Raw genomic sequence first — 12,311 nt, 5'->3', positions numbered from 1 at the left:
CTGCTGCCTCATAGTAAGGAGACCAGGCTTCACGTCCCTGGTCCTCCCTGCATGGAGTTTGCATGTTCTCCCTGTGTGCACATGGGTTTCTTCCAGGTGTTCTGGTTTCCTCCCACAGTCCAAAGACATTTAGTTAGGTGGACTGGCATTCCTGAATTGACCCTATTGTGTGATTTTAATCTGTGTGTTTGTTTGTGTGTGGTTGCCCAGCAATGGACTGGTTTCCTGTCCAGGGTTTGTTCCTGCCTTGTGCCCTATGCTATCTGGGACAGACTCCAGTACCCCCTGTGACCCAGTTCAGGGCTAAACAGGTTAGAAAATGACTGATTTAAACATTTTTGGATATTCTAAGGATCACCTACATATAAGCAGAAACAACTTTTTAAATTTGTTTAAGAAAAAAAATAGTTAATAGAAGAGTGAGCAGTCATATCTAAGATCCAGTAGCACTGGGTCACAACATCTCATCTCTTGCACTTAACCATCTTAAATAAAACTTACTATATGTCCCTTAGCTGCAGTTTAGTTTCTGGAGAAATTCACTTGCAGGATGTGGCCATCAGGAGTGTCTTTCCATATAATTTGGAATAAATTACCAGTTATTTGTTCCTCTGGGGCAGAGATTTGTTGAAATGAAGTCATAGTCAGGACATACAAAGTCACCAAGTATCCTTTCATTAGAAAGTTGAATTAGAAATTACAGTCTTGAATATTTATTCAAGAACCTATAATTGCTAAAGAAAAATGCTTTTAAATCTTTTTTAAGAAAGATGGTCTTTTTTTAGATCAAGCACAGACATAAACTGTGCTACAATACCTGGCTCTCAAGTATATGTCATCATTTAAAATAACACACCTATGGTGTTCCCTTGATGCTCAAAGTTCACCTTGTGTACCATCACTCACTGCAGCTATCCCACTTTTATGAAGGAGCATCTTAAAAAGGGGGCATAGTAATATTTTGAAAAAACTTAAGAAAAACTTGGGCCTGGAGTGTCTATTTGGTCAGAGATGGGGGATTTAACTCCCTTATCAGTGCCTTGGGTTTCACTGCTTCTCTATGAGGCTTGTAGAAGAGATGCTTACTGTGATTAAAAAGTTTACTGAAAAATGATTAATGACAAACCTCTGAGTTATAAATGTGGTGATAAAATATAACATTGAGGATTGAATGATATATGAGAATTAGTCCTAATACTCAGAATATCCAGTTATTCTGTAGTGCAGTTGCTTCTTCATGATTTGGTTGACCCAATTTCTTTGAAAGTTTATGCAAGGCATACCATTTCTCATAATTTAATAATGGCATAAACATATCACATTACCCAAGAAATTATACATATTTTTTCCATTCTCTGAGGGTTTTACATTCAATGCCATGAATAACGAAGAAAGTTTTTTTTTTCATTTCAGATGGGACTTTTGGGTATCTATTTGTGCAGTTCCTCCTTTATGATGTCATAGGATTATTTTGTAATAGATTGGATAAATGGAAACAATCATCTTGGAAATTCAAATTTAATGTAGTTCCAGGATTAATTAATCATAATCTCTAGTTAAATGGCCATTTCTTTGTTTAAAAACATTGACCAGTTGTCCCCCAGATCTTTTTCTTCCACCTTGTAGTGATACTCATTCTTTTCAGATTATATCCACTATCATCTCCAACCTCTCTTCTTTTTCCTTCATCTTTCTAGGAGCAACAGAAAGAAGACTACATTCAATCCATCATTACAGATTTCCTGCAAGATTGTTGCGTGTTTAATGATCTTTACCTTATTTTACAAATCCAAATTGCTATTCGTTTTTGTCTGTTATTTGCTTTGTAATTTTTAGAGCTGGAAAACAGCACCAAAAGGGGGAGTGACAAAATCATAATCAAATACACAAAAAAGAAAACTCGACACTAAGTGTCAAAATTGCTTAACTAAAACAAACTCAAAAAGTAAACTTTGACAAGTCTTTTTTCTAATTTATACCTATGCCCATTCCTAAGACTAGAAAAATGTGCTTGTTCTTTTGTTGTAGTAATGAGTCACATGACTGGCAATGGGCAGAGACAATCATAAAATTGTGGCCTAATCCAGAAAACCAAAACACAAAATAAAATTGCAGTAATGTCACAATGATGATAAAATGAATAAATAGCCAAAATATTCTTTATGAACATTCGAAAATGCAACTATTATGTTCCTACAAAGTAAAAATAAAGATTCCTCACATTGTATGATTGCGATAAAAATAAAGGGAAAAAAGGAGATGCCCATTGATGTAATTTGTAAAATATCTTTATCCTAAATGTAAGGTGTAAACTGTCTTCTATTACATATTATGTCTCTTTAACATAAGCTAATGTAAATGTAATGTTTTATGTTTTTTTCATTATGTAAGTGCAGTGCAATGTAACAGAGATAGTCTAGACTGAGGCCTTCATTGAACTACTCATCAACTCTGAATGTGTCCCAGCCATTTCAGTTCTGCTGTTAGAGTCTTTGACCAGGGCCTTTTCAGTCCTATTGCCTCTGGTCTCATCCAAGATTGTTCCTGGAGGTTTCTGCTTAGCCATGTAATACATTTTTTTATCTCATTATAGTCAGTAATACATTTTCAAACTCGTTGAGATTTGTTTTGTAGCCCAGTTGCTCTAAGTTACTGCCTAAGGTCCCTTCTGGGGCCATTCCAGTCATGCTCTATGAGGTCTTGTCAGGAGGCTTTCTTTTCTAGTGCCTTGCCTTCAGACAGATAGATAGATAGATAGATAGATAGATAGATAGATAGATAGATAGATAGATAGATAGATAGATAGATAGATAGATACTTTATTAATCCCAATGGGAAATTCACAAATAATAATTCATTACATTTATATAGCGCTTTTCTCAGTACTCAAAGCGCTATCCACACAGGGAGGAACCGGGAAGCGAACCCACAATCTTCCACAGTCTCCTTACTGCAAAGCAGCAGCACTACCACTGCACCACCTGTGAGGACAAAAAAAATTTTTTTTTTTTTTTAGAACATGTGCACTTTTATTTGACCGTTTAGTCAGTGTACAGGTAGGCCCCAAGCACTACTGGCACCTCCATCGGTTTACGGCTCATTCCATACACCCAAGAGGGAAGGGTGGGGGGGATGTAAACCTTCGTATCAAAGGTAAAGCTTTTGCATAAACAAACTCAAAATACAGGACCAAGAATTTAAGGCTGAAAAGTACAAAAAACCCCAGACTGTTTGGTTACATAATTTACACATAAGCAATACTAGAAACAATGTTGTCTGAAGTATCTGCTCCCATTAAGCTGGGTGGCCTTCATAGAGGCAAATAAGTTTCTGAACAATGCATTTAACATTTGGAATGACTAAAAGAAAAAAAAAAAAAAAAAAAATAAAATGTACAATTAAAGTCCTCCGATGCATTGTAGAACTTCGGGGATGCTCATTTGCCAATACCATCACCTTCACCGTTCCAGTTTTTAAATCCTGAGTCAAGCGCCAAAAATAACAAAAGCCATGCCAATTTGTTGTTTCTGGTTTCTCTGCGCAATTGAAGTCGGCGTGTTAAATGGCAGTCTTTTAGAAGCATTTACGGTGGACAATGGATGGTCCAGACTCATCATACTCCTGCTTGCTAATCCACATTTGTTGGAAGGTGGACAATGAGGCCAAAATAGAGCCTCCAATCCAGACTGAATATTTACGCTCAGGTGGAGCAATGATCTTAATTTTCATTGTGCTAGGTGCCAGGGCTGTAATCTCCTTCTGCATTCTGTCTGCAATGCCAGGATACATGGTGGTACCACCAGACAGCACAGTGTTGGCATACAGATCCTTACGGATGTCAACATCACACTTCATGATTGAATTGAAGGTGGTCTCATGGATACCACAAGATTCCAGACCCAAGAATGATGGCTGGAAGAGTGCCTCTGGGCATCTGAACCGCTCATTTCCAATGGTGATGACCTGTCCATCAGGCAGCTCGTAGCTCTTTTCCAAGGAGGAGGAGGATGCAGCAGTGGCCATCTCCTGTTCAAAGTCAAGGGCAACATAGCATAGCTTCTCCTTGATGTCTCTGACAATTTCTCTTTCAGCTGTGGTTGTGAAGCTGTAGCCCCTCTCAGTCAGGATCTTCATGAGGTAGTCTGTCAGGTCACGACCCGCCAAGTCCAGACGGAGGATGGCATGAGGCAGGGCATAACCTTCATAGATGGGCACAGTGTGGGTGACACCATCACCAGAGTCCATCACAATACCAGTGGTACGACCAGAGGCATACAGAGACAGCACAGCCTGAATGGCAACATACATGGCTGGGGTGTTGAAGGTCTCGAACATAATCTGTGTCATCTTTTCTCTGTTGGCTTTGGGGTTCAGGGGAGCCTCTGTGAGCAACACTGGGTGTTCCTCAGGGGCGACACGAAGTTCATTATAGAATGTGTGATGCCAGATTTTCTCCATGTCATCCCAGTTGGTAACGATGCCATGTTCAATGGGGTACTTCAGGGTCAGGATACCTCTTTTGCTCTGAGCCTCATCACCAACATAGCTATCTTTCTGTCCCATACCAACCATCACACCCTGGTGTCTTGGGCGACCGACAATGGATGGGAAGACAGCTCGGGGAGCATCATCTCCAGCGAATCCATACATGTACTCTAAAGACCATTTTCACACTTTTACAGGGAACCATAAGGATCCAGTGGTGTTCCTGAGTTTACTGCTGCACCTGAAAGGGAAGAGGAGGTTGTTCAGAGCCCTGTTCTGTACGTTCAGGAGGTGTTTTTGAGCCATCTATCACGTCTTCATTAGGAAGTGATAAGCAGTATAAAAGATTAACCACAACATTTTAGAAAAAGAATTCAATTAACCAACTAAATGGGAACATTTTAAATAATCAAATAAGATACTATCCTGTTAAATACATAAGAAAGAATATTGAAACTGTTATGACCTGCTGGACTTTTCCTTAATAGTCCAGATGGATTACTTTTACATTTAATTCAACTAAAGAGATTTAATAAAAATGTAGATGTAGTCAAGATCAAAAGACGATAAACTAAGTGATAGACCATCCGGTGTAAAGAAATGAATAATTTCTTTATTTTCAAACAAATTTCAAATTTGTTTCATAGCTCATGGCTATCTTTCTTATGACATAACACATCATGTAGCCTGTGTATAATGTGCCTAGATGGCCAGATCACAATGAACATTAACTACTAACACATATAGTTAACACTGCCCATCACAAGCACACACAAAATGGCAATGATGTTTCCAAAATAGCAGTATAATAATAAACTTGTAAACAGAAGAGTTTGCAATTATTTGCATAAACAGGAACAGTATTGTAAGAATCAGCAATCCAGGCAAAATGAAAGTATTGGGCATACAGAGATAAGCCACGTATTTAAGAACCCAAATATTATAAGATGCTTTCTTAATCAGAATATAACAAAAAGTAATGATCTAAAGATTTTTTGATTAAACAGAAACAAAAATACTACAATTCATGGCATCATGCATAAATGAGCTGGATAAACATTCTAAAAATCTTGGATGTTGGTAAATTTTTACGAAGCAGAAAATCTTCCAACCTCAATGGCTATCAGTCAGAATTTTACAAACAAAAATCTCTGTTATAGAGTTTGGTCTATTAATTTTGTTATCTGCTGGCATCAAATCCACACATGAAAAGCTTTTACTTTAAAAATTAGGGCAGGCATCAGTTTCTGTTTTTTCTTTTTCTGCAAGTAGAATAACAAACCATTAAATGTGCCTATAATGGACCAATTTAAATTTCTGAGCAAATACGGCCCAAATAAAGCAGAGGAAATGCCCCCTTTGATGTTTTCAGGTCATTCTGGATTTGTTAAAGGCTTATAATAAGTATCCAATCTCTGATATTCAATGCAATATAGAATTGCCTCAAGTTTTGCCATCTTTAGATGCAGGAAAAGTTTGATACATTTGTGTAGACTAAATATTAGTATATCTGCATTGACCAGTGAATATTACAGTCTAGATCAGAATTTTAGTTTGTGATTTTAGAACATGGAACTAGAGAATGATGTCCCTCATCACTTATTTTATTTGCCATTACCATTGTGTAAACAATCAGAAATTTCAGAAACTGTATGTGAAGGACTTGAACAAAAAGGTATCTTTTTAAGAAGAGGATGCGGTAATATACACTCACCAAGCAAATTATTAGCAACACTAATTTAATACTGGGTAAGTTAGCCTCAGTTCTTTATGGCATTACTTCCACAAGATGCTGGAAACATTCCTTTGAGATTCTGCTCCACGTTGACATGATTGTATCACACAATTTCTATAGATTTGTCATCTGTACATTAATGCTGCAAATCTAATGTTCTACAACATCCAAAGGTTTTCTTTTGGTTTCAGTGGGAAGGTCACTGAAGAACACTGAGCTCATTGTCATGCTCATGAAAACCATTTAAGACAACTTTTGCTTTGTGACATAGTGCATTATCCTGCTGTAAGTAGCCACTAGAAGATGGATAAATTCATGTACATAAATGTACATGGTCAACAACAATACCAGATCCAAAATGTGCCAGAAAAACATTCTCTACATCTTTACTCCACTACCAGCCTGGACTGTTGACACATGGCAGGTTGGGTGCATGGATTCATGCTGTTAACACCAAATTTCTACCCCACCATCTGTATGACCTGTACAAATTTAGATTCATCAGACCAATTTACATTTTTGTAGTCTTCAGCTGTCCAGTTTTAGTGAGCATGTTTCCACTGTAGCCTCAGCTTTCTGTTCTTGGCTGACAGGAGCAGAACATGAAGTGATTTTGTAGCCCATCTGCCGCAAGGTTTGACTTGTTGTGCATTTTGATATTCTTCTCTGCTCACCACAGCCTTTCTGTTAGCCTAAGCTAGTCTGGCCATTCTCCTGTGATTTCTCTCAACATAGTGTTTTCATCCATAGAACAACCGCCCACTGGATATTTTTTGTTTTTTGCACCATTATATGTAAACTTTATGGACCCTAGGGGCTGTTAAATGTAGAAATCCCAGGAGATTAGCATTTGCAGAAAAACAGCCTGTCATGCACCAACAATCATGCAACTGTCGAAATCACTGAGATCACATTTTTTCCCATTCTGGTGTTTGATGTGAACATTAACTGAAGCTACTGACCTACACCTGCATGATTTTATGTGTTGTGCTGCTGCCACATGATTGGCTAATTACTTTATATAATATAAATACTTATGTAATTACAAGGAAAAGCAGGTGTTGGGTTTCCCTGATAATTTCTCAGTGAGTGTATATATTACTGACTCAAATGTATTATGTTCATAAGCACTAATTTTATTGGAAGAGTTTTATAAGAAGTTCATGGTTTGAGATTAATTTGAAGAAAAGCATGCAATTATCTGTTAATAATTCTGCATGTCAGATTAACTTCATTCAGTTTTCTTTAACTTCTTCCCAGCAGTGAGATTTATCCTTAGCAACCTGATGGATGTTGCTAACAAAGACCTTCATTTTAAATTAGCTAGGCAAATTAAATGTGTTACAATTGTTATCCTCTCAAAATGTTTATATGTTTCTCAGTTTATTCCATTTACTAACAAATTGTGAAAAGCATTCAAGGGCATAGCATTGGCTAACTTACAGTACTTACTACTGGGTTGGAAGTATTCTCATCAAACAACTACGGAAGAAATCTGACTGGATTGCACTTTTACTCACTTGGTTGGCCATGAAAAGGCAATTCTGCACTAATATCCCCAAGAAAGTGCTATGAATTCTGGCAATTTTGTAAATTTCTTTATTTTTAATATATTTTTCTTTTAAATTTTGTATTACTTATAGGTAGGTTTTGAATACTACTGATTCTAATTTATTAGAATGGTATTATAATTTTGTTTATCTTTATGGCTTAATTTAATATAACTATTTTTTCATTTTATCATGTGTTTTTGTTGATGGGATATGGTCAACTGTTGTCTTGAAGTCACATTGTATGACGTGCAACAGTATTTAGACTGGTGTAGTGAGTCAGTCTTCATCCGTGCTGGTGGATACCTAAACAAAACCTTTTGCATGTACTAAATAAGAAATTCTGAATATTCTGATTTTTTATCTTGAGACTGATTTTGGTTAAGTATTGGGTTCAGTCACCAAATTTGTCAGTCTTTTCAGTTACTTTTTCATCTCCTGGGGTCTCATTTATAAAACTTTCCATAGATTTGAACATGAAAGTATGCATATACCAAAAGAAAAAACAGATTTTTAAAACCTTCCATACACATTAGCACAGAATTTACCTTTATAAATCACAATCAACTTTTAAATGTGTGCATGTGAACACGTCGTGAGCCTGGTCAGTTTGCCACCTTGAAACAACCATATATGTGCATGACCCTAATTAAGCTCATATATATATATATATATATATATATATATATATATATATATGGTTGAAATGGTTTCCTGTCAAATAATGCAAAGAGTACGCGACACGTGTTTCGCCCTAATTATGGGCTCATCAGGCGTACACACTCTACTGCACTCCCTCTCGGGAATCGAACCTCGGACGTCAGCACCAGAGGCGATGCCCCTAACGTTGCGCCACGCCATACAATCAGATTGTGACACAGACTACGAATGCCGTGAATGTAATTACCCCGATCTACATGCTGTCAAATAAACGAACCACACGACGTGGCGCAACGTTAGGGGCATCGCCTCTGGTGCTGACGTCCGAGGTTCGATTCCTGAGAAGGAGTGCAGTAGAGTGTGTACGCCTGATGAGCCCAGAATTAGGGTGAAACACGTGTCGCGTACTCTTTGCATTATTTGACAGTAAACTATTTCAACTATTCTATCATCTGCTTCTCCAACTGAGGGCACCGTGGCGGATGTTAGCAGACTTGCTGGCCAACCACAAGCGTTACCTGGTAGTTAACCACCCATACAATCAGACTGTGACACAGACTATGAATGCCATGAATATATATATATATATATATATATATATATATATATATATATATACACAGTCATTGACTGGTAGAACAGCCTCCCAAATGACACGTCAAGTAGTGTGAGATAGAAGTTCTCATCTGTAAGTTAGAGGCACTCAAAAAAAAATTATTTGGTGGCCTAAGTGCAGGTGATACCAACAAGTGCAAAAATATATTGATTGCAAACATGTTACTGCTGCCATGAATGCAGTAAGCTGCACCAGCTGCACCTTGTCTGAAAAAAAAAATTAAAAAGGCTTGAGCTCAGGAGACAAAGTGGAATGCTCATAACTGACAAAGTGTGAGTGCAATGAGAAAAAGAAAAACACATCTATGCACCCTGATTCCTATTTGTGAATGACATCTGCAATCAGATGTTCCTTATTATGCATCATGCCACAGCAGTCCTGATGTTTATCAGACTCATCTTGGGATTATTGATGACTTGTATATTAATGGAATGACAATGAATGAATGATCCATATTTTTCTATTTCTTATATTATGCAATGTAAGTATTTCCATCCATTATTTGTCTGTTTCTGTGGCATTGAATTAAATATTTTTGACTTAGTATCGTGGTGGAGGGGTTTATGTGTCCCAATGATGCTAGGAGCTCTGTTGTCAGGGGCTTTATGCCCCTGGTAGGGTCACCCAAGACAAATTGGTCCTAGGCAAGGGACATGACAAAGAGCGGTTCAGAAAACCTCCTTTGTTGCATACAAACATTGGATGGCATTTTCCCTCACCTGGACGTGGGTCACCGGGGCCCTCCTCTGGAGTCAAACCTGGAGATCGGGCTCGATGGCGAACGCCTGGTGGCCAGGCCTGCACCCATGGGGCTCAGCTGGGCACAGCCTGAAGAGGCAACGTGGGTCCCCCTTCCCATGGGCTCACCACCTGTAGGAGGAGCCAAGGAGGTTGGGTGCAGTGTGAGTAGGGTGGTGTCCAAAGGTGGGGACCTTAGCAGTCCGATCCTTGGCTACAGAAGCTGGCTCTTGGGACGTGGAATGTCACCTCTCCGAAAAGGAAGGAGCCTGAGCTAGTGTGCGTGGTTGAGAGGTTCTGGCTAGATATAGTCGGGCTCACCTCGACACACAGCGTGGACTCTGGAACCAGTCTCCTTGAGAGGGGCCAGACTCTGTATCACTCTGGAGTTGCCCCCGGTGAGAGGCGCTGAGTGGGTGTGGGCATACTTATTGCCCCCCGAACTGGAGCCTGTTCATTGGGGTTCATTCCGGTAGACGAGAGGGTAGCCTCCCTCTGCCTTCAGGTGGGGGGATGGGTCCTAACTGTTGTTTGCACATATGCGCTGAACAGCAGTCTGGAGTACCCACCCTTTTTGGAGTCCCTGGAGGGGGTGCTAGAGGGCGCACCTGCTGGGGACTCCCTCGTTCTGCTGTGAGACTTCAGTGCTCATGTGGGCAATGACAGTGAGACCTGGAAGGGCGTGATTGGGAGGAATGGCCCCCCCAATCTGAACCCGAGTGGTGTTGTGTTATTGGACTTCTGTGCTCATCACGGATTGTCCATAACGAACACCATGTTCAGGCATAGGGGTGTCCATATGTGCACCTGGCACCACGACACCCTAGGCCTCAGTTCGATGATCAACTTCGTGGTCCTGTCATCGGACTTGTGGCCACATGTCCTGGACACTCGGGTGAAGAGAGGGGCAGAGCTGTCAACTGATCGCCACCTGGTGGTGAGTTGGCTTTGTTGGTGGGGGAGGATGCCAGTCAGGCCTGGTAGGCCCAAATGTATTGTGAGGGTCTGCTGGGAACGTCTGGCAGAGTCCCCTGTCAGAAGTAGCTTCAACTCCCACCTCCAGCAGAACTTCGACCACGTCCCGAAGGAGTTGGGGGACATTGAGTCTGAATGGGCCATGTTCCGCGCCTCTATTGTTGAGGCGACTGACCAGAGCTGTTGCCGTAAGGTGGTCGGTGCCTGTCGTGGCGGCAATCCCTGAACCCGTTGGTGGACACCGGTGGTGAGGGATGCTGTCAAGCTGAAGACAGAGTCCTAAAGGAGTCAAAAAACTCCTTGGTGGCAGGGCCCTGGGGGTGGATGAGATACGCCTGGAGTTCCTCAAGGCTCTGGATGTTGTAGTTCTGTCTTGGTTGACACGCATAGATTGGGGACAGTGCCTCTGGATTGGCAGACCGGGTGGTGGTCCCCTTCTTTAAGAAGGTGTACCGGATGGTGTGTTCCAACTACGGAGGGATCACACTCCTCAGCCTCCCTGGAAAAGTCTATTCGGGTGTCTTGGAGAGGAGGGTCCGTCAGATAGTTTATCCTCAGATTCAGGAGGAACAGTGTGGTTTTCGTCCTAGTCATGGAACAGTGGACCCCTTCTACACCTGTGGCAGAGTGCTGGAGGGTACATGGGAGTTTGCCCAACCAGTCTACATGTGTTTTGTGGACTTGGAAAAGGCATTCAGCCATGTCCCTCGGGGAATCCTGTGGGGGGTTCTCTGGGAGTATGGGGTACCGGACCCCCTGATAAGAGCTGTTCAGTCCCTGTACAACCAGTCTCAGAGCTTGGTCCGCATTGCCGGCAGTAAGTCGAACCCGTTTCCAGTGAGAGTTGGACTCCGCCAGGGCTGCTCTTTGTCACCAATTCTGTTCAGAACTTTTATGGACAGAATTTCTAGGAACAGCCAGGGCGTTGAGGGGGTCCGGTTTGGTGGGCTCAGGATTGGGTCACTGCTTTTTGCTGATGATGTTGTCCTATTTGCTTTGTCAAGCTGTGATCTACAGCTCTTTCTGGATTGGTTCGCAGCTGAGTTTGAAGCGGTTGGGAAGGGAATCAGCACCTCCAAATCCGAGACCATGGATCTCAGCCGGAAAAGGGTTGAATGCCCTCTCAGGATTGGGAGCGAGATCCTGCCCCAAGTGGAGGAGTTCAAGAATCTCTGGGTCTTGTTCACAAGTGAGGGAAGAATAGAGCGAGAGATCGACAGGCGGATCGATGCAGAATCCACAGTGATGCGGGCTTTGCATCTGTCTGTCATGGTGAAAAAGGAGCTGAGCTGAAAGGCAAAGCTCTCAATTTACTGGTCGATCTACGTTCCTACTCTCACCTATGGTCATTAGCTATGGGTAGCGACCGAAAGAACAAGATCGAGAATACAAGCTGCTGAAATGAGTTTGCTCCGCAGGGTGTCTGGGCTTTCCCTTAAAGATAGGGTGAGAAGCTGGGTCATCCGGGAAGAGCTCAGAGTAGAGCCACTGCTCCTCCACATCGAGAAGAGTCAGATGAGGTGGCTCGGGCATCTGATCAGGATGCCTCCTA

General features: G+C 41.1%; 1 protein-coding gene across 1 annotated transcript; it reads right to left on the bottom strand.

Annotated features, from left to right (window-relative positions):
* Positions 1 to 2,999: 2,999 nt before the first annotated feature.
* On the bottom strand, positions 3,000 to 4,648 carry LOC114652020 (actin, cytoplasmic 2-like). Its single transcript, XM_028802168.2, has one exon. It carries the CDS (start codon positions 4,570 to 4,572, stop codon positions 3,574 to 3,576), a length of 999 nt encoding a protein of 332 aa, XP_028658001.1. The 5' UTR covers positions 4,573 to 4,648; the 3' UTR covers positions 3,000 to 3,573.
* Positions 4,649 to 12,311: the final 7,663 nt, after the last annotated feature.

The sequence above is a fragment of the Erpetoichthys calabaricus genome, chromosome 5, assembly GCF_900747795.2.
Source record: "Erpetoichthys calabaricus chromosome 5, fErpCal1.3, whole genome shotgun sequence".
NCBI classification, from domain to species: domain Eukaryota; kingdom Metazoa; phylum Chordata; class Cladistia; order Polypteriformes; family Polypteridae; genus Erpetoichthys; species Erpetoichthys calabaricus.
The sequence above is the reverse complement of the archived record's forward strand: the minus strand, read 5'-3'. Positions and strand labels throughout refer to the sequence as shown.

Bases quoted from the DNA above. Each gene is read 5' to 3' on its own strand.
- LOC114652020 (XM_028802168.2), bottom strand. From the start codon at position 4,572: ATGGTTGGTATGGGACAGAAAGATAGCTATGTTGGTGATGAGGCTCAG.